General features: G+C 39.2%; 1 protein-coding gene across 1 annotated transcript; it reads right to left on the bottom strand.

Annotated features, from left to right (window-relative positions):
* Positions 1-5,003: 5,003 nt before the first annotated feature.
* On the bottom strand, positions 5,004-7,658 carry LOC119415646 (muscarinic acetylcholine receptor M2). Its single transcript, XM_037682804.1, has 3 exons — positions 7,486-7,658; positions 6,419-7,270; positions 5,004-5,359 (listed from the first exon to the last, which is right to left on the bottom strand). The coding sequence occupies exons 1-3, from the start codon at positions 7,654-7,656 to the stop codon at positions 5,039-5,041; spliced, it is 1,344 nt and encodes a 447-aa protein (XP_037538732.1). The 5' UTR covers positions 7,657-7,658; the 3' UTR covers positions 5,004-5,038.
* Positions 7,659-23,756: the final 16,098 nt, after the last annotated feature.

The following is a 23,756-nucleotide window of genomic DNA, read 5'->3' as shown; positions in this document are numbered from 1 at the left end:
TTGTTGTCAGGTTGTTACTTTCTATGCTTTTATTCTTGATCTGATATGGTGATAAAAGAGTCTTTGCATTTTACAGATGCATTTATTTTTTTTAACAGAAAATTTGTTTGCACTTTCAGAAGCAGACACTGTTAATTATTCTCACATTTAGGCCTCAAATAATGAAGTCCATTGATCTTCACTTGCTAGTCTTGAATAACTTGGTAAACGAACAGCTAAAGTTCATAATGTTAGCAAAATATCTGATGAGTCCCTGGATGGATTTTAATCAAACTTTCAGAAGATCATCATATACAGCCGATTAATTTTTGGACTCTTATTTGAGATGGCCACCACATCTAATTAACACTAGCCAACAGAATAAAGGGCTATAACTCAGCTAATTTTACAGATATTAATCTAATATTGAGGGAGTTCTGCTCTCTACCAGCTCCTGCTCCCACAGTCGGACTCTGTGTGATCCTACGACTTGATGAGCATGAGGAGTAAAGAGGCCTCAGAAGACACTCATCCAGCGCTGGAGCATTACCTGCCAATGGTAGTCTTGTTCTAGCCTTCTATTTGTGTTCCAAGCTAAATATTAATAACTTGCGCACTTTTTTTTTGTGTCCTGTGTTCCAGAAATCTCCTCTGTGCCTCATCAGCTGCCTCCACACCTTCCTACTACTTGCCGTTCACCTGCACCTCTTCCACCTGGAACCATTTGGGTCTACTCTCCCCACGCCTGACCTCAACCACCAACATAAGAGAGAACTACAACATCATCATCACCCTCGACATCCTAGTCTCTAATCTTCTCTCTGCTCCTCAGGGTTCCAGCCCCTTCCCTGGCTTATCAAGGTCATTTGCATCACATGTGGTAAATGAGGTGGAACAAAATTGTGTACTCAAGGTCCCAGTTGCACTCAAAACTGGCAAAAATATAAAGTATATAAAGAAATGGTATATAAGGATCTAAAATATATGCTAAACACTAATAATGTAAAATAATACAGTATATTAAACAGGAACATGATTGCTTATATCTCACCTTGTAAAAACACTGCAAACTGTGAGTTTTGGTCTCTGTTCTTATTGGTCCTTATATCTGGGTATAGTCGAAATCATCACAAATATTAGGTGTGGCTGCAGCTGAGAGTCATCCTCATCATATTCGCTGAGCACTAACACATCTTGAGAGATATCACAGTATCTCATGAAAGCTCGTGTAACGTGGTTTGCAGCTCCGTTCCTTCTCAGCACAAGTTGGTTTTAGTTTAAAACTCTAACATAGAAGGTGGCGGGCAATATGCACTTCATCTGGGAACGCTAAACCTTTAATTGTAAACTGTTTCAGAATAAGGAATGGGAAAACCTTCCAAAATAAAAGCATAGCTTGTTCAGTTTTTACAAGGAGCTTTAACTGGATCAAGGGAAGAGTGTAAATATCTGGATGAATGGGATAATTCAAAATCATATTCATGTTTCGTCACGTCAGACTGTATAAAAACTGTTGAGAAATGATAAAGTAAGTTAGGAGTTAAGTTCAAAACATTTTAAAATGTATAAAAACTGGAAAATGTCTGAAAACTGCACATTAAAACACATATGCAAAGATAATACAAAATATTGTCAATGGTCATAAAATGAAAATAGCATACCCTTCAGGTCAAGTTAGGCTTGAATAAATTTAACACACATATTTGTGAATAAATATCTTCCATTCTTGCACACAAACAGACTAAATGTTTGATAAGCACTGTAGCAAGTTCACCTTTCTGCCTCCAGGTGCAGGAGTGATCCACAAGAGGGCGAAGCAGTTTTACAGAAGTCCTTTCCTCACCAGACTTAAAAAAAAAAAAAACTGTTTATGGCCTTTATTACACCCTGGTCTGTTTCTTTCTGCACAGTCAGAAATCTTAATCCAGGCCTGAAATTTGTAGAAGTCTTGTAGTCATCACCACATCTTTAGCAGGATTTTTATTTAAACATGAAAAAGTAAAAAAAAAAAACTTACGCCAAATAACATGACAAAACATTAGCTTTATTTTATCATAAAACAGGTACAAAGTGAAGTCAGTATGAACAAATAGCACAGTCAGACCTATTACACATTACAGATTACAAATGTCATTAACACCACATGTGAGCCTAATGTGAGTAAATCTGGAGGGAAGTTGCACTCAAACAGCCACATGATACATCAGTTTACATTTTCAGATTTTGTTTTTTCCTCTTGTTTCATTTTAAAGACACACATTTGGCTAATTTTCCCTGTTTTACAGCACACTGTTGGTATACATAATACAGTATGAATGTTCATATATAGTGTTTTTATGCAGTGGTATGCTTGTACATCACATTACACAACATTTAGACTGCACAAAGTGATGTAGCAAGAACCAATAGAGAAATATGTCTTTAAGTAAGCCTTCCTCAATTAAAAATACAATAAAATAAAAAAACACTCAGTCTGCTAAATGTCCTTTTTCACAATAAAGCTCAGAACAAAAACAACATAAAGTCTTCATGAACACAATACAGTGCTGGTTCTTTACTGAAATCTTTAGAAGCTATTATTGTGGATAAAAATAAACCGTATACATAAAATATATGAACAATGTTCATGCACTGTTAAAAATAACACAATTAAAAATAATAATGTTGAGGAAGAGCACCTATGTATGGAGCCCTGCACGTGCCCATAGGTGAAATAAAACTTGCGTTGAGAGAATCTGCTCTCTCAGTTTAGTAAGTTCATAATCTTGAGTGATATTTGTGTCTGTGTGCAGCAGGTGTTGTGTTTAGTGTTGTTTGTGATGTGGATGGTAAATCAAAAGTAAAGAGAATACCAGAAGTGAACGTGACAAACGGCAACATTTGGCCATAATATTCAACAAATTCAACCAAATAGTTTGTGCTGTCCCTTAAATCACACCAGAAATTTGTCTCCTTTTGATTTTATTCTAACAGTTGAATTAGAAACGGGCAGGTTTGTCCAAATCTTTGAGAATATTTATCCTCACTTCTCTGGTGGTTTCACCAGCTCTAAGTAGGACTTGTTTTGATTCAAATGAAGCTGCAGGGTATTTTATTGTACTGTCTACATTTTGGGTAAGGTTTCCTTAACTCAAAGAATGTATTCTTAAAACCTCTGATTTTTGTTTTTATTTCCTCTCCTGGCACCTAGCAGGCTCCGTACACCACACTTAGCATGAGTCCCATTTTGCCCATTGGCACCACTATTTAAGATGAAGACTTGTGTGTATGGAGGATGGAATGTGACTAAACACAATTACCGATTCCTAAAGTTTTCAAAATATATTTTCTGGTCTGTGGAACAGTCTGTGGTCGATTTGTCTTCGCTTGCTGTGAGGAACAGCAAGTCAGGCATCAGGGTCAGCTTTGACTGTTATATAGTTATTAACAGTCGGCAGACGCGTGCGGCTGAGGGGGCAGAAGATCGGAGCTGAGGGGGTGTTTGTCCTTTCATGGCCGTCAAAGTGCATTAAATCCCTGCTTCTGCCTGCATTCTGCATTATTCAGACATGGACCCCGCTCTGACATGTTGGATACTTTGAGACCTCACCTGTTTGGGTCGTTGGCTGCGCACGTCCGCTGAGTGTAGCTGAATTTTTTTTTAAATTACACCTCCACCTTCTAAAGGAAAGAACAAAGATGTATTTTGTTTGAATGTCTTTTTTTACTTTAACTGAACTCTTTTTTTTTTACCTCTTTCAAGGCCGGTCAGCGTGTGGTCAAATGGCTGCGTGCGGCTAGTGAAAGTATGGCAAACCATGTTGCCATATAATTGGATCATCAGCCACGCGCGTCCGCTGACACAATCAAAAGGCCGACACCGGCCCAGCCCTTACATTAAGCACATTATTATGGCCCGGCCTGGCCCGACCAGGATTAGGGCCGGGCTGGGGTTCGGGTTACAAATGACAGCTCTACGTCCTAGTCCCGCCCACTGAGTTTGACGAGTGAGACTGACAGTTAACATGATTTCATGGCAACACTGGAGGATGGCATGTGACAAAATTAAATAAATTAATAAATCATGAACTAAATAATTTAAAAGGTACATTTCATTATTTAATGGTGTATTTAATAATTTAATTGTATATTTAATTATTTAATTACATTTTTAATAAGTAAATGATCCATTTAATTGTTATGTATTATGTATTGATTTATTTCATTTTGTCAGTTTTGATGCCGTTCCTGCTGTGTGGCGAGGGTAAATGCAGTGGTGTAGTCTACATTTTTGGACTGGGTATACTGTGCTTAGAAACCAAAGTACACTGGTTAGTACAATGTAATCATCAATTTATTTTGATTTTTAAGCATAATGAACATTTCCAAATTTCTCTGATGCTTATATTTGAAAAAATGAACAACAAACTTTGTACAACAGTTGGCTTTGTATTAAAACGTATTTATAAAACAGTAACAAAGCAAAGCGCTGCATACAGATAGATTGTTACAGAAGCAATTTAACTGCTGTTTAATGACATGTGCCTTATGTTGTGTAATTTATCATGGGGCACTTTTAAGTGGGTATATTGAAATTCTTAAGCTTTCCTAGTGGGTATATTCCATATACCCGAGTGTCGCGTAGACTACACCACTGGGTAGATGTAATCCATCCCTTTAAAATGAGCAAAGAACCTCACAACTGTAACTTCTCTGATGAAAGATAATGTCTGGTTTGATGTTGTTGATGATTTTAGTGTGTTTGATGTCACAGCAGATCTTTAACAAGCATAAGAAAAGTTATAGTCCTTTGCAGGTCACATCACCAGAGTTACATCATATATTAAAACCCGTAAAAACACGTAGTGTCTCCATACATAAAAAAAGTGGCAACAGCTTATCAGCTCCTGAAGGGATATCTCATTTTGTAGTGAAATTTTAAACTCACAGTTCCTTTAACTTAAACTTAAAGACACTTACACTCATAAATGGGATTCAGCCAAATCCAGTTTTTCACACTTGCAGCGTCTTCTGTCTTTTCTCAAAGTTTTAGTTACGTCATGAACATGAACACACGTTTTCATCGCCCACGAATGTTCTTGTACTGGCACAGAAGCAGGTGCTTGAAGGTGTTCTTGAAGGTGACGTTGCAGAGGGCGTAGCAGGCCGGGTTGACGGTGCTGTTGATGTAGCAGAGCCAGTAGCCGATGGTCCAGAGCGAGTTGGGGATGCAGATGGAGCAGAATGTGGTGATGAGCACCATCACGTTGTACGGCGTCCACGTGGCAACAAAAGCGATCAGGATGGCCATGATGGTGCGTGTCACTTTTCTCTCTCTGGAGGAGTTTCCTCTTCCTCTCCACTTTGCTACAACTCTTTCAGTCACTGCACGCTTTGTTACCTGAATATTGAAAGCAGAAGAGGAAAAAGGCATCCAGCATAGTTTTATAAGCTGCATTGACTTTTTTTTTTTTGGTAAGGAAAACAACAAAACAAACAAATTATAATGTGTTTCTTTTTAAGTGTCCAACATTCTCTTACAGAAATGCTGTGAAGGGATGAATTAAATTATGAATTCATCATGAGCTGTTCTAGTCATTTTTGTTTTGGGGCAACTGAGAAGTATTAAGTTAATTTTTTTTTACATTCAGCTTGTTATAACGTCATTATAATCCATATTCTTATTTCATAATCTCTGTTTTGTGATGCACATTTTGAGTTGTTCGTTAGAAAAACATGATGCGTATGTTAAAACAATCTTTCATAATTTCACAAACAAGTTTTAAATCATTCTCATGTTGCATTTAAACTTGGGTTTATGTCAATTAGAGCTCTTTGCTGTTCATTTAAATCAAATTACCAAGGAATACTCATAAATGTAAAGCAATTTATACAATACTGCAGAATCAATTTAAATACATTCGTATGGACTTTTTGTTGCCCAGCTGGACTGACATGTTCTCATAATTTGGTTCTATTTAGCACAAATATTACAAACACGTCTAACATAGTGTGTACTTGCACAGTTTAAGGATACTATGCAATCAAGTTTATTTTGTTTGCTTGGTGTACATTTTTTACAAAGTGCGTTTGACTTTTGGTTAGAAGGTAGATGTCAAGCGTAGTAAAAAGTCACAAATCAAGCATGTCCAAAAGACTTTGATCGATGAAAAATAACTTCATGTGCAATCTTTTGTGATATTGTACAATCTATAAGTGTTTGGAGTATGTGTTGTGAGTAACTCTCAGCTGATGTCACATCAAATTTTAGCTCAACATCTAAAAATAACCGAGTTAAAACAATCTTTGTGCTGGCCTAGGTCAACACAAGACGTTCCTGTGTATCTTATTAACAATTAAGCCAGTACTGTTACAGCGTTGAGTTGTGAGATTCATTTTGTATGTGATTTAAAAAATAAATAAATAAAACACAACTTCACTGAGCAAGTCTCCAACTTACCAGCAGCAACGTCCATGTGACCATACTTTGTCTGTCAATCGCCGAGTTCTGCGAGGAAGGGGATTGCGTTTGATTTTTCCCTCCAGATGAGCTCTTAGGTGATGATGCAACATCTTTAGATGTTGAAGCGTGGACAACTTCCGGTGCAGAGTCTGTCGGGTCCCCCTGTTCCTCCACATAGGGGCCACTTCCATTTTGTTGCTGCAGCATTTCTTTTTCCTTCTCATCTCCAGCCTCCGCCTCCTGAGCTGGTCTTGTTGCAGCATCGTTGTTCTCACACCCTTCCTCCTGGCTGTTAGATGGGGCTTCTGCCAGACTGGTCCCTGAGGTCTTTCTACTGTCCTTCCTCATGCGGCTGCGGCTAGCCTTCGAGATGCGCCAGTAGAGGTAGATCATGATGACCACTGGAAGGTAAAAGGCAGCTATGGCTGTCCCAAAGGTCACTGCAGGGTTCGAGAAGAACTGAATGTAGCACTCATTGGGTGCCACAGTTCTCCTGCCCACAATGAACTGCCAGAACAAGATAGCGGGAGCCCAGAGGATGAAGGATAAGACCCAGGCTGCTGCGATCATCAAGCCGGCCATCTTGGTGCTGCGGCGTGCAGGGTAGCTAAGGGGCTTGGTCACACAGAAGTAACGGTCGAAGCTGATGATGAGCAGGTTCATGACTGAAGCATTGCTGACAACGTAATCAACAGCCAACCAAAGGTCACACACCACTGGTCCCAAAGGCCAGTAGCCAATTACAATGTAGACAGTATAGAGGTTCATGGAGCAGATACCAATAATGAGGTCTGCACAGGCCAGGCTGAACAGGAAGTAGTTGTTGATGGTCTGCAGGTTCCTGTTTACCTTTAGAGGAACAACAAGGATCAGGCTGTCAGATCCTAATCATTTTTTAAACAGCGTGATGCATGGTCTCTCATTTCTATTAGATTACCTCTCTGCAAAGAGGTGCACATGTTGTATTCTTATCTCTAAGTCTGGTTATTTTTCTCAAGGTGTGCAGGGGTGGATGCATGAATTACACTCATCAATCAAGAATGATAAATGCAGAAAACACAAACCTTTATAGAGAGCATGACCAGGATGTTTCCGATGACAGTGATCAGACTCAGGGATGCAGCCACCAGGATGATGAGCACTATCTCCACAGTCGAGTACGGGCTGCCAGAGAAGAGGCTGGTGTTGGTGTCGCTGGTGGCGTTGGTGCTTTGAGATTCATTCAGGGTTTCCATCCTTTCTCTCGTGGAGGCTTCAGGCTGGGGTCATATCAGCACAATCCCTGCTGAGAGCAAAGATTGTGAGAATCAGTATCTTTAGGAGTTTTTTTTTTTGTTTTCTTCTACAAAGTGATGTATGTTTTCACGGTTTTGGAACAACTGGCAGGTGTTTGAGTATTTCCAGCCCAGGTGAGCAGAGTGAACAGGTGTGAAGAGAATAAAGGCGGCAGCAGCTGTGTTTACTGGAGCTTCTCACACACTCATATCAGGAACAACAAAGTACAACAGTTTATTTGTGTGCTGTTAAACCAGGAGCTTTAGAAGTGCTTTTTATTTATTTTATTTAACCTTTACTTAACACAAACTTAGAGCAGCTCAGTGTTTAGCAGTGTTTCCTCAGAGCAAGGAGGTCCTGGGTTCAGGTCTTACTTGGGCTCTTTTTGTGTGGAGTCTCCTCGAATTTGTGTGGGTTTTCTCCGGGTTCTCCGGTTTCCTCCCACAGTCCAAAATCACTCATATTTAGTCTGCCTTCAGACTCAGGCTTCCCTTGAAAATGAGATCTGTAGTCTGAGTGAGATTTGCTACACACACACTTAAGCCAGGATTAAACCCTGAAAATGTTCCTGTTTGGTGAAACTAAAAGTTGTCAGCACTTTCTTCTATTCACTCAAACTGTGTTGATCTGAAACTGATCAAATCTGTAACTAATGCTTAAATAAAACGACACTGAGATGAGATGACAGATGCATGTTAGAATCTATTCAAACTCTCACTTAACTCTGGAGTGTCACAACATTTTTGATGGATCTTCCACATATGGGGGCGCCTCCAGAAAGTTTTCAAAGAGGTGGACAGGTGGGGGCCACTGATAATCCTGGAGTGGCACTGCAAAATTAAAAGTACCCATCCATCCATTATCTTTACTCGCTTCTTCCTTTTTGGGTCATGGGCGTCACTGGTGCCCATATCCAACAGTCAAAATGTGAGAGGCGGGGGACACCCTGGACAGGTTACAAGTCCATCACAGGGCACTAAAAGTAACAATATGGAGATTTTTATTATGTTGGTGTATGTTTCAAATATATACTGTTTGAAAAGTACTATAGTATAAAGACTAGACCATCTGATGTTGGTCTACCTTTTTTTTTCATTTCATACTGGTGGTCTTTAGTCAAAAGACTGACTAGCTTTCCCAATTAATTATTTTCATAGTTTTTTTTATTTTACCTTTTATTAATCTGTCTATCTCTAAATGCACAAAAACATTATTTTATTTACTTTCAATATTCTTCTAATCTCAGATATCCAGGGGAATGAAATGATCTGGAGGCAATGTTTGAACCCAATGGTGCAGGCAGGACTTGGGGACCCAGAGAGTAAAATGAAAAACACCTTATTAATGAAAAATTAACAAGCTAACGTGGCAGCAAAACTTACTATTTGTAGAAGTACATAAAGAAAACACAAGGGACTCAGAAGGCTTAACCATGCCCAGACAACGAACAACACACAGATGCAGACTTATATACACAGACAAATGACACAAAACCACAAACACCTGGACAGAAACACGCAGGTGACACAGATAAGGATAATTACAAAGATGGGACACCATCCTTACAGGAAAATCAAAAATGCCCTCCAAGTAAAAGCTCAGTACTCAGGAGGATACAACTTGTTTTGTTCCATGTACATCATAACTCTGAACTTGGAAGCAGTAGTCACCTGATTTCCTAGTTGATTGCGTTCCAGTTTTACACTTGAAGTCGGAAGTCAGAAAAAAATGGACTCTCACAAGAAAGCCTTTGTTGTTGCTGCTCATTCAGCGCATAAAAGAGTGGCAAACAAACAGGTATTGTAGTTTATAGTGTGTTTCTTAATGCACAAAATGACTAGAATATGTGCAGTTTCTCATTCTTTCTACAATCAGAAGTCACATAGTGGACTGATAATGAAGAGTTGCATGTTATTTAATTTGTCACTTTGCAAGTAGCAGCCATCTTGCATCAGAGCTGATGGAGTTGCTCTAAGTAGGCATTAAGGGGGAGTTCTAGTTGACATATCTGACTCAGAAGTCAGAAATTCCAACTTCCGAGTACAGCTGAAACACACCAAGGATGGCCATTGCCCCCACCCCCAATAGAGACATTTTGGTAGAGACAAATCGAATTGTCTCTCTCCTTTGTTAACTTTTGTGTTTGCTTTTGAGAACAGATGTCCAAACTGAACCCAAGACCATCTGTGGTTTTGTTGTTCAGGCAGGCCCCATTCTTCGAGATTATGAGAAGGAATATGTACAGAATAGTATCAGTGACAGGAGGGGGGGAAAAGTGAATATTTGTTTTCTTTGGCACTACAACGCCTCGTTCTGTGAGTTATAACAGACTGTTTCACACTGAGCACAAACAGATTTCCACTGGGACCACCTACACCCTGAATCCCAGCTCTCATAAAGCAGCTATATGGAGACGCGGTGTCTTCAATTTTCTAATGGGTTGTATCCACCAAATGACCCGAGACGGTCAAACGAACAACAATCAGTTGTTCTCTTTACTGTGATGCATCATTACAGCTGCTATTTAGTTTTAAAACATCAGGAACGGAGTCGCAGCATTACAATGTGATTATGTTTTGTATTCTGATCAAAAAATCGATCCTAGCTGAGACAATGCGGGCTGTTGCTTATTGCTAAAACCCTGTAAGTGACTCCATTAGGCCACATGATAAGATCATACTGTACCTGAGAGATGTTTTCTTGCTGCTCTTATAGCCAGATGAAACTTCATTACAGCATGTCTAACTCCATCACTTTTTCATCAAAGACCCATTCTGGGACTTTTCTGTCACGGATAAGAAGATTCCTGTGTGTTACTGCACATAGTGGCTTCATTTAATTGTGCATCTCATGGTGTAGCCATAAGTCATCCTGTTGCCAATAGTAGCACACATTTAATGGTTTCGGATCAAGATGTTGGTTTCAGTGCTGTATTGCTTATTTATCTGCTTACATATGAGTTATTGTGTGTCTAACGTCTGTTTCTGGAATCAAAATCAAGCTCTGCTAAAACAAGTCATTCAAATATAGGGTTAGAACTGCAGCTTTGTTTTAAAGCATCCACATACCGGTAATAGTGATCGGCTCAGGGGAATTTACCAGCATAATTACCTCCCACACATAGAACAGACAGACAGCAGCCCTTTAATATAAATGTTGCAATGCAGACAAGGTGAAAATACTGACTAACAACGAACAATGCGTTGACGTTGTAATTCAAATATTAACAGCAAAAGGTCAAAAGTGGCATGATTTATTTTGCAGTTACAGTCTTTCAGAGCCAATAAGGTTTTTAAATCTATAGCTTTGTTATCAACTGACTTGATGGATTCAAAAGCATGCAGGCAGGAAGCAGCTTAGACTTTAATGAAGCTTTGCTTGAAGAAATGCACATCACTCACCAACTTGCATGTCAAAGTTTGACGCAAAGATCTCATAATTTGTTGGTGCTCACTCAGAGTATGTGTTGGAGATCTCGCTCAGGTACAGCCACACCAAATTTTAGTTCGATCTGTAAAACTGATGGCATTATATCCAGTTTTACATGCCCAAAGGGTCATATTTTGTTGTGGCGCAAGGCATCTGCCTGTCCGTTCATTAGCAGTTTTCTTGTCAGCTCAATTCTTCTTTCACTTTTTAAAACAAATTTGATGAAACTTGATGGGAAATATTGTGGGAGTCTGCACATATTGTGTGTGTTTTGTGCTGCCCCCTTTCTTGTCAAAGTTAGGGCCTCTTGCTAAACCTTGTATATAGAGAATTATCATCATCCCATTATATAGCATGCATCCCAGTTTTCTCTTAAATTACATCGGGAACACCATCCTACAAGTTTTTGTTGTTTTCCTGCTTTGATACACCTGGTTTCAATGAATAGGTGAAAGGCTTCTGCAGAACTTGAGGAAGTATGGTAATTAAATCACTGAATCAGGTGTGTTGGAGTGTGGAAACACATAAACCATACAGGACAGTGGTCCTTGAAGACAAGGGTTTGGAACCACTGGACTACATAGAAGTCTGTTGACTTATTTATCATCAATGAAAAACTTTTTAATAAAAACTATTGCTTAAAATAAAGAATATTTAGGCCATGGGTGTCCAATCCTTGTCCTTGAGGACCAATAGCATGCATGTTTTACGTGTTTTCATGCTCCAATACACCTGAATCAGTGACTGATCTAAATCTTGACTGTTAATAACCCAATCAGTCAAATCAGGTGTGTTCAAACAAAGAAACCTTTAAAACATGCAGGATAGTGGCCATCAAGAACCAGCATTGGACACCCCTGGTTTAGACTATGTATTTATTTTTTCTTTGGGGCGTATATTTCTTCAACTTACAGTGTTCTTGTTGTGTTTGTAAAGGTCAACTAACCATGACAAACATCTGGAATTGGGTGGATACCTATATGACTAATTGCTAATTTTTAGAGTTTTACTAAAATCTGTCATGTGGTTCCTAGGATATTTTACTAACAGACAGAGGAATGGCTCTAACAGGCAATGTCAAAGTTTTAAACAAAAAGCACAAGCTCATTTAGCACTCGGGGAATTTGTGATGGGGATGATGCTCAGCAACCACATCATCTTGCAGCTCAATATTTGTTAAAACTAACAAATAGCTATTTCTGTGTCTGTTCAATTCACTTCCTTAAAAAAAACACTTATCATCTCCATTCTGCTTCCACAGATCCATACCTATTTCCTCCCAACTCAATTCCCTGTAATTATTGTAAATATTGTCAATAAATTTTAGAACTCCTTACGTTCAGTCTCCTGAGTCTTCCTGGGTTTTAGTAAATAACACTGACAACATGAACAACACAAAAGTTTCACTGCAAACACATTTTCACCCATCTTTTGTGGCAGTTGGTGATAATAACCAAACATGTAGGCAACCAACAAAGTAAAACATGATACACAATAATTAAAAAACAAAACCCAACAAGATGATCTGATTATTCACGCTGGGGATGGTGACAGAGTGGAAACAGGTGAGCTGGTTACAGATGGGAGACAGGTGAGTGTGGAAGGAGAGTCTAATGAACGTTGAATTTTGTCACAATTTATGACATAAAAAGACCTGATCAAGGTGGCCATAGGCAGATGACCAAAAATATAAATAAACATGTCTAAAAACTTAAAGCGCCGCATCGCCAGATGATCAAAAATAGAGATCAAAACGTGGCAGGCGTCACTAAATAACAGATAATGGCAATATAAAGATCTGATTCTGAAATTAGGAAACAGAAATACTGAGGAAGTGTATGTAACGTGACGTCCTAGATATGAGTGTGCTGCTTTCTAACAGCGGTCGGGTGGACTCACTGGACTGAACCTCAAAAGAACAGGCTTCACAAAATAAAGCAGGAAGTTGGTTCAACCAGAACATCCAGCACAACAAGAGTGAGCAAAAGGGAAACATGAGCAATGAAAAACTGGAGATACAATCGGATTTAAAAACTCAAAGACCAAAGTGAAAACCAAAAATCCCCACACTGACATTTAAACTGCGTCTTCTGGATATTGACTCATGTTTTGGCAAACTAGTATGTAATAATACACCAGTTCAGAGATATTAAACCCTTGTTAGTCTACTATTTTGTGTCATAGAGCGTAAATCAACACCTTGTTCAACAGGTTTGTGTGATGTTTCCAGGTCTAACATCCAGGCCAAGATCACGATAGTAATTTGATGCTTGCTCAGAACCTTCTCACTCCTTCCCTCCATTCTCCCTAATCAGACCCTCATTACTGACCTCATTACCTAATTGGTATGCAGGTCTACTGGTGAGAGTCACATGGACAAGCAGGATTTCTTTGGCATGGACAGAAACATAGTAATTATATCCAACAGATACCATCTGCAATAGCTGTACCGGTAATAGGCCTCTAGGATATAGGAGCACTCACTTGGCTGGGTGAGCTCAGCTTTTTAAAAGTCTGCTTTGACTTTAATGTCATGGCCGACTCAACCGTCATGAGTAACAGGCAGATGAGAAGACGTCAAGCTTATTTGCAGAGAGAAAAAGTGGTTGGTTGCATCAAAGTGAAGCTCATAAACTGGTTTTATTTGTCTTTTTCAGGTCAGACGGGGTGTATATCTGCTGCAGCTCATCAGGTGTTTGAACAGCAGAGCATGTGAAAAGTCATGCATTAAATTATTGTTTAATTTGTTAAATAAATAAAAAAACAGATGTGAAGCAGTCAGGTTTGCTGTCATTTCAAAGAAGTGTGTTCTGAGTGTGAATTAGTGAGACATTTCACATCAGGCTGAGCTTTGGCCTCACATAGACATGTGAAATAAAGACCTGAAACTTTCAGTGCTGTGCTGCGAGGATTTCATACCCAGGATGTAAAATTAAAAGCTACGATAAAAAAGTGAAAATAAAATAAACACAAGGAGACTTTTTTCAGTGCAGACGTTCATACAGGAGCTCAGTGTTTTCATTTTAACCAGTTAACATTGTACTTAAACGAGCACAACCTTCTTGAACTGTTTCAATTTGGTTTTAATACTCACCACAGTACTGAGTCAGCACTGTTGACAGTTTTTAATGACATTCTCTTAGTGACAGACTCTGGTCACTGTGTAGTTTTAATGCTGTTGGACCTAACCGCTGCCTTCAACACAGTGGACCATCAGATCCTCCTGTCTCGTCTGGAGAACTGGGTGGGCACAAAGGGTCCTGCTCTACAGTGGTTTAGATCCTATTTAACAAAGAGAAGCTTCTGTGTTTGTATTGGTTCTGTGGAGTCCTCTGTAGCACCTCTCACATGTGGAGCACCACAAGGATCTATACTTGGCCCACTTCTGTTTTCCCTTTATTTACTCCCTCTGGGATATATTCTCTGGAAACATGGCATTTCTTTTCATTTTTATGCAGATGACAGGCAAATTGATGCGCCATTAAAACAAGATAAACAGTGCTCTGTGAACCAACTCCTGGAATGTATGGCAGAATCAGAGCATGGATGTCACAGAACTTTTTACATTTTAATAAGAAAAAGACAGAGGTCTTGTTGTTTAAGCCCCATGATGTTCCAAAGTCCATGCTGACCTGGGTCCATAAACCAAACATCTGACCGAGACAGCAACTAACCTGGATGTGAGGCTGGACAGTGATTTTAAACTAGGTGCACAGATTAAATCAGTGATCAAGTCCAGCTTTTATCACCTGAGACAACTGGCCAAGGTCAAACCATTTCTGTCACATCATTTTGAGATTTTAATCCATGTTTTCATCACAACTCGTCTGTACTACTGTAATTCACTTTATGTCAATCTGATTACTGACTCGACTACAGCTGATTCTGAATGCTGCTGCTGCCTTTTAAGTGGTACCAGCAAACGAGAGCACATCACCAATCCCTACGTTGCCTCCCAGTTCGTTTCTGGATTAATTTTAAGGTTTTTTAATTTGTTTTCAAACGTCTTCATGGTCTCGCCCTACAGTATCTGTCCGACCTGCTCCAGCTGTACGTTCCCTCACTCTCTCAGGTCAGCAGATCAGCTGCTGTTGGTCATCCCAAAGTCCAACAGGAGGCTGAGAGGTGACCGAGCGTTCTCAGTCGCTGCCCCTAAACTATGCGACAAACTACCTTTGCACGTCAGACAAGCTGACTCACTTCCTGTTTTTAAATCTTCTCTGAAAATACATTTTTCTCCCTTTGGCTTTAGCTCAGCTTGAAATGTTGTTTTTAGTGTCTTTAAGTTATTTATTTTATGTTTTTATGCTTGATAATTTATGATTTGGTAGTTCACTACTTTATGGTATTGGTTGATTTTATGGTTTTTATACTTGCTTGTATATTTTAGTGTACTTTGGCCAACGGTGTTGTTTTAAAGTGCTTTATAAATAAAGCTGTATTGCATTGTATTATTTTCCCTCTCAAGCTGTGGTTGTAGTAATGAAGGGGATTCCTCTGGAGCAGGAAATCCTGAGGCAGAAAAACCACTCAGCTCATCTTTACGTTCTCAGAACATCACACACTTATTTTAAACCTCTACAGGAAGTTAAACTCACATTCAGGTTTTATAAAGTTCACTTTGCACTTATCCTAATATGCATATATTTTGTTTTTACAATCTACAATAGACACATAGAAATTCCTCAAGATCTTAAACATTTTACATTGATATCCTGCAAAGATTCGTGCAAGATTCTGTACATGTCCCTCCAACTTTCAAACATAAATTTAAACATTTTGATTTAAATTGTACCATATTTATTCATTCAAAATAAATGCTCTTACCTGGAAAAGTTTGATGCAGATCCGTAGAAGTCTTACTTTTACCTGGTCTGCAGGAAGTTGCTCGGATGATCTGGTTCTGTCCATGTTGGTTTCACTTCTGCCGATACGCTGATGTAGTCAAACCAGACATGATGCAGCTCCTCCTCTGGGAAGAACCTCTGTGTGTGTGTGTGTGTGTGTGTGTGTGTGTGCGTGCGTGCGTGCGTGCGTGCGTGCGTGCGTGCGTGCGTGCGTGTGTGTGTGTGTGTGTGTGTGTGTGTAAAAGAGGCTGACAGTCAGAGCAGGGAGGGGTTGTGGGGCTATTAGTGACTGGTGTTCAGAATCCCTTAAGCTAGAAGTGACGGTATAAAGGAACAAGACATGGGGACAGACAGGGACAACTTTTTTCTTTCAGGACCCTGGAGAGCACAAACACATCGTATTCTTGTGCGTTTCAAAAGCTCCTACAGTCAAGAGGAACAACGCATGAATGGCTGTGGCATGAAATAAGTCAGTGAAGCTCTGGTGTAAAGAGGACATAAAAAGAAGTGTTCCCTGTCCCTGTTGCTGCGGGACAATAACCTTTAAGACACTGTTGTTTTGACCTTTTAACCAAACCGGTGACGCAGTCTGCCCCAGTTGGTGGATGACCTTACTTTGATGGAGTGACCACTAAGGCTAACAGTCTAACTCCACAAAGCAATGGCACAAATCAAACCAGAAGCTGGGAATGCAGAAATACTTATCATGAATTAGAACATTTCTGAGAACGGACTCAACGTTTAAAGGCTCATGGGTTCATTGTAAAGATGTGACTGAGCATCACGTACTGCATGTGACCTGCACCCGTGGCTTCACGAGCATCATATTTCATCATTTGTCATGAACACAGATCAATATAACACTAATCTATGTATATTTGATTAAATGTACACAGACTCAACTTGTAGGAAAGCTAGCTTTCTCTATCATCCACATTTTGTTCAGTCTAACCCAAAAAACCTTTAATTAATAAAACCGCAGCTGCAAATAAAAGACCTAGCATTTACGAGATGCATATCTCCTGCTGCCTTTTATGTCAGAGAATGTGTTGTGAATGACTCTCAGCTACTACCAAATCAAAATATAGCTCAATATTGCCTGTTGATTTGCAGCCTTTATCCTGTTTGGTAGCAATATAAAGTCTCAGTAGTTCAGATTTTATTTCTGGTGCAAAGGTTTAACTCAAAGGGACACATTACATGCCCCTTTTATAGCGCATTTAGCAAATATTTGATATAGATAACGTTGTGTGCGTAAGGATCATAACAGAGACAGACAGGACTCAGGATGTGAATTAAGTAAACCTTTATTTGACTAAACGGAAGGTAAAACCAAGACAGGAAGTCAAAAATAGGAGGTCAGAGTTGATGGAAGCAGAAGATAAACTTAGAACCAAAAACATCAAAGTTCATGCTCAATAATCCAGGTAAAAATCCAACAAAGTTAAGTCAGGTCTTATGGACATTTTTTTTTTTTGTTGAAAAGTTTTGTCTTTCATCCAAAAGACTTCATCAGTCTGAGGAGCCACAACAAACTCAGTCCCACAAGCAGCACACTCACATAGTGGACCAACCAGTTTGATGACGATAAGATGGTTTCTGGAGTCCGACCTCTCCCCCGTCGACTTGTCTGAGGCAGCCATGACCAGTGGTTCAAAACATCAATGTTCATGCTCAATAATCAGAAACAAGAAGTTCCAAGGAACTAAAAAACCTTCAGAAGCATTTTATTTATTTAAGCCGAAAAACATCCCATACACTTGGCATATGGACAAATGAATGAATGAATTTTATTCAGAGAAATTATGGAGTTGACGTTCGTCAGTTTGGTGAAACCTTTAAAATAACATCATGGAGTCCTGCAAAATGTCAAGTTCAGATTATGTGTTGTGAATGACTCTCAGCTATCACCCCATCCTCTATGGCTGAAGACCTGAACCATTTATTTGCTAGTTTGAGAAGGTCCCCTCCCCAGGCCAGACACAGCTGATTACAGTTTTACCCTGCAGAGGCATGAGGTTGAACGTGTCCTGAAAATGGTAAATATAAAAGTAGCTGTCCCTGATGAAATCCCAGGCACATATCTTCAGTCTCATTCTGATGCATGCTGCTGTCCCAGCTTGTTTGAAATCAGCCACTATCACCCCAGTGTCCAAGCAATCCAACTTCAGCTCCTTTAATGGCTACAGGCCGATGGCTCTGACACCAGCTGTCTCAAATGGTTTAAAGAGACTTGTTCAGGGCCACAAGGAAAACCCCTTTTCCCCCAGTAGCATCAGTACACTACAGGACCAACAGATCCACAGAGGGTGCTGTAAACACCACCCTTTACATTGCAATGTCTCATTTGAAACAGAGCAGGGCACATGTGGCTACTCTTTGGGCTTCTAGCTCCACTTTTAATACAGCTGTCCTCAGCATACTAACCAGGAAGCTACAGGACCTGGGTCTTCATGACCATCTGAGCTTGTGGGTCAAAGATTTTCTCACCAACCACCCACAAACAGCAAGTCTCAGTTCTAAGTTCTAAGTTTCTTCTTAGCTCCAGCAAACTGGTTGGTCCACTTAAGGAGTTTACTGCTTGGTGGGGAAACAGTTTACTGGAACCCATCTGACTGATGAAGCCCTCTGGATAGAGGGCAAAACATCTCTATAAAAAAAGAAACTGTCCAGATGACACGACTGAGAATTATTGGATTTGGTACCTGGATGATTGAGCATAAACTTTGTCGTCATTTCTTGGAGAGTCCTTTTAAACTTGTTCTATTGTTTTTATTTTTATTTATTGTTTTTTATTTTGGTTTTTAAATTATTTTAATCTCTGTCTTTTCTGTAGGAGATTGTCCACGATGAGGAGTGAAAATCAGTGAACTCTGAAGCTTTCCTCTCTTCATGTTACAAAGAAAAGGCCCAAGGCTGCAGGAAAAATGGGTTGTCTGGTTGAAACTCTAGCTGCTGTTGATTCAAGATGGGTCACGCTCAAACGACACAGAAGGACTTTAAAAAAAATTATTTTAATGTACCGGCGCATTCACAAAATAACAAGTGTGAAGGACTTTTACAGCAAACAGGACAAAAGAGAGTTTTTAATCTCTTTCTTTGCTTGTTCTCTGTGGATGTGTTGTTTCATGTACCAACAGTATAACTGTGATGATTTAAAGAGCGAGAGGCAACAGATGGTTACCATGGAGACCATGATGGTGTCAGGAGATGGGACAGGTGTTGCTCTCCTTCTGAGTGAGGTTTGGTCTTTTGACATCTGGCACAGATAAATATGATTTAATTTCATTACAGGTTTTTGTATGTACAGTAAGTGAAATTATCTAGATCTCTTGTATTATAGTTATGTAAGCTTCAATCCCAAGCCTGGAACAAATAATGACATTATATTCTATTTTGATGTGCCATTACTGGTATAATTTAAACTATAATTCATCATCCTCATCACTGTGTGTTTCAGATGATACTGGATTTGGATTACAGCTGAGTTAAAATACACATTATCACACTTTTTTGTTTCATTCAGCTGGGAAAAAAAAGAGTGGAATGCTTCCTCTGGAGGGTGTCTTTGCTTCAAGAGAAGTTCACGTATTTGAGTCTTGTTCACAAGAGATGGTAGGTTGGAACAAATGGGTCGGAGCGTCATTTGCAGTAACAAAGCTGTTGATCCAGTCTGTCACGGTGAGCTGAAAAGCAAAGCTCTTGATGGTGCATCTTCGTTACAACCTTCACCTGTGGTCATGAAATCAGGACTAAAATAGGAGATCCTAAATATGAGCTTCCTCTGTAAGGTGGTCAAGCTCAGCCTTTGCAATAACATGAGGAACTCAAGAGCTCCAAGAAGAACTCCAAGAAGAGCTCCTGCTCCTCCACGAGGAAAGAAGTCAGCTCAGGTGGAACAGACATCAGATTAGGATGCCTCCTCAGCCTCCCTTTGGAGGGGTTTCTGGACATGTCCCACTGGGAGGAGACTCTGAAGCAGACCCAGAACTTGCTTGGGGGAATCTGTATTCCCCCAATATGTATGTGTATGGTGTATTGCTTTTGTACTATTAGTGCTTAGTGTATTCTTAGTTCATATCTTAGATCTTATTACTGTTTTTCTTAACAATTTATACTTTTGTTGGATGTAACTGGGAGCCTGTATACACAATTTTGTTCCGCCACATGCACCACATGAGGTGTGAATGACAATAAAGAAGCTTGACCTTGACCATGACCTTGTATTCTCTCTGATCTGGGATTGCTTTGGGACTCCGCAGGGAGATCTGGAGAGTGTTGCTGGGGCGGGCGAATAGAATAAACCAGGCAGAGTATTTTGGAGCTTGGTGGCACTTTAGCTCATATTTATGCAGAAATGGAGAATACTGAATAGTTTTGATCACTTTATAACAATGAAGAGTGATAAGCGTTCAAAACCAAAGCAGAACAACAAAACACTGGACATCAACTGTGTAGACTACAAAACAATCAGATAAATAATATATTTAAAGATAGAAGACATAATTGAAGATACAGACATCATTTAACACTTTCTACCCTTTCGACTTAAATAAATGTCTGCAAAAAAAAGTCAAACATCAGGCAAAACATAAAATGTTTTGCTTCTCCTGTTTCCTGTTGATTGACTCTGCTGCCATCTGGAGGACTCACGTCTGTCTTTCCACCAACTCCTCATGTTTCATGTTCATCTGCATCAAAAGTGTCCAAACAGCTGCTCACCATTCACTGTTACTATCATCCATTTATTTTATTTTATTTTATTTTTTGGTCTGTGTGTGGAAAAACTGAACTAAAACACAAAACTGGAGGTAATTTAACAAACCTGCAACATTTGGTCAGCAAAGAATCTCAATAAAAAAAATTAAATGAATCAAGATTACTAAACTGATATAATCACCAACTTTTGGTGCTGATGGAGGAGCCCCGTTGCCATGGAGATAACCATCCTGCTACTGTGACGTCAGCTAAGGGCTTAATTAATGTGGCAGAGGAGAGAGAGAGGAAATGATGGGTGGGGATGGATTTTATTGATGGATTGTTGCTCGGATTGTTGCTCTCACTGGGATGTTTTATTTGTTTATTTATTTATTTTTTAAATATTCTGTAAACTTGTTCAGTCCTTCTGGTTGAATGTTTTCAACTTTTAGCACTGATTGGATTTTGGGGAATCAGAACGAACTTGTGTTGACAGATGTGATCAGTAAAGTCCTGTCAGTCATACTTTTTTGTTGTTTCACCATTTTTTTTTAATTATTGCTATAACTTAATTTGGTTATAGATAGACCATGAAATATGTCATGATAATATTTAAATTCTGAACTCGGAGGCCTAAAGAAGATTAATATTTTGTTGCAAACAATCTCCTTCCTCCATTTGACACAAAAAATAATAAAAATGGATTTTTTTCTGTTGTCACAATAATCCTCACAATGATCCAGCCTTGTGCTGCTGCCTCAGTCAGCTGGCTGTTAAGGAAATATTTAGAAAAGTTCACTTTTGTGTTCAAAAACCCTAAAGCAGAATTCAGTTTTGAGAGTTCTGCGAGGAAGTTAAATTTAAAGCTGCTGCTCAGATAAATAGTGCTAACTTATTTTTTTTATGAATGTTTCTGTTCAGTGCCCTGAGATGACTTCTGTTGTGACTTGGTGCTATATAGATAAATTGAATTAATTTATGCAACCTTTATTTATACAGGTTAATCCCATTGAGCCTCGGGGACTCATTTACACAAGAATGATGATAACAGTGGGCAAGAAAGACAACAAAAGACAATCATAAAGGATGCGTACAAATTGAGAATAACAAGTAAAAATAAAATGGCATTTGAAAAAAAAAACGTGAAAAAAAACCAGCTAGGTTGTAAGGCGATGTAGAAAACTAAAAACAAGAACTTGTCTGGAGCTTATGCTTAAAGCCACTTAGAGAGGTCAAGATCGAATTGATAAATTGTACTGAAGTTTTGGTTTATGAGAAAAATATGTTGTATCTTGTGGCTTAATTTAGTTTCTGTAGCACAACAAAAACACACACAATTAAATGTAATTTTTTATTAGACAAAGTATTTTAGAAATGCGTGGGAAGAAATATTGTCCACCAGTCTCCCCACCATCACAGACATCTACACCTCCAGATGCAGGAAGAGAGCCACCTGCATCATGAAGGACCCCACTCACCCAGCACACACACTTTTTGCCCCGCTCCCCTCAGGAAGGAGGTTGAGGAGTATTAAGTGTAGAACCACTAGACTGAAGAACAGCTTCTACCCTGAAGCTGTTAGACTCATGAACATCTAACCAGGATAATCACTGTGAAAAATCACATCATGTTGCTGCTGATCTGTTTCATGTTGCTGCTGATCTGTTTCATGTTGCTGCTGATCTGTTTCATGTTGCTGCTGATCCGTTTCATGTTGCTGTGTTCTTGCGTGCTCATCTGTTCACACAGACTCATGTTCATTCTGCTGTTCGGTGTATTGTTTTTATGCTACTAGTGCTTAGCGTATTTTTAGTTGATGTTTTTCTTAGTTCATTTCTTAGATATTATTACTGTTTTTCTTTTACATTTGGATGTAACAGGGACCCTGCGTACATAATTTCGTTCCACCACATGTACCACATGTGGTGCGAATGACAAATAAAGAATATCTGACTCTGAAATAAAGAAATTTAACCCTGAAAATTCCTAGAACTACAAGTAAGTGTCTAAAGCTCTCTTTTATTTATTTATTTATTTATTCATGGGGAGTGGTGGGACAGAGGTTAGAGAAGGTAGGCCTGTGATTGGAAGGTCACTAGTTCAACTCCTGGTACTGACTCAAAATGTGGGTGGAAAAGGTGAAGCACCCACACCTGCCTCCACCCTCATTTGTCCCACTCTGTGCCCTTGAGCAAGGCCTTTAACCTCCACCATCTGCTCCCCCGGGCGCCCTAGATAGCAGCTCTCTGCTCCACACAGAGCACTGTGGTAGCTCGGTGGTCTGCGGTTGCATCATGAAGGACATCCGGCATAAAAATAATCACCAAGTCTTTGTGCAGCTTAGTTCATTGTGGCGACCCCTGAAGAAGGGAGCAGCCGAAAGAAGAAGAAATTTTATTTATTTGTTTATTTTAGCAAAAGACTGCAAATATTCATGCATCCATGATTAGTCATGTCATATTTTCTGGAGCTGGTTTTTAATAGTGGATTTTTATACATATTTATTTCACTTTAACAGCATAAAGAACAGAACAGAATTATAGTTTATCTTTCCTGCAAAAGACACGTACTATGTCAACAATATGAACACAAGTTTGGGTCTCGAAATAATATTAAAGTTGTCATACATTATCATCCGCTACTTTATATTCAGAGTTTTAAACCATTTCTGAGAAGGGATGGCGTCATAGTTGTATTATGGGCAAAACTCATGAATTACGTAAATTCTATACAAATTTGTATTATTTAGTTTTATTCAATTAACTGTGGGGTCAGCTTAAATTGGGGTGACTGCAAAAGTTACGAGTTGTAGACAGACACCCAATGATTACTCTCATAGAAATTCACTAAGCTCTGTCCAGTTGTTCATGAGATATTTTGCTAACAGACATACAAACAAACATATATGTGAAAAAAAAGCATTATTGCTTGTTCGCCTTTGTCTTTGTGATAAATATATCATAGATGATGGTTAAAAAAAAGGAGAAATTACTTAATGTTTTCATAAATATTTATAAAATCTTTAACCTTGCTCTTGTTCACACACACACACACACACACACACACACACACACACACACACACAC

This window comes from Nematolebias whitei, chromosome 10 (genome assembly GCF_014905685.2).
Source record: "Nematolebias whitei isolate Nwh7 chromosome 10, NemWhi1, whole genome shotgun sequence".
Classification (NCBI taxonomy): domain Eukaryota; kingdom Metazoa; phylum Chordata; class Actinopteri; order Cyprinodontiformes; family Rivulidae; genus Nematolebias; species Nematolebias whitei.
The sequence above is the reverse complement of the archived record's forward strand: the minus strand, read 5'-3'. Positions and strand labels throughout refer to the sequence as shown.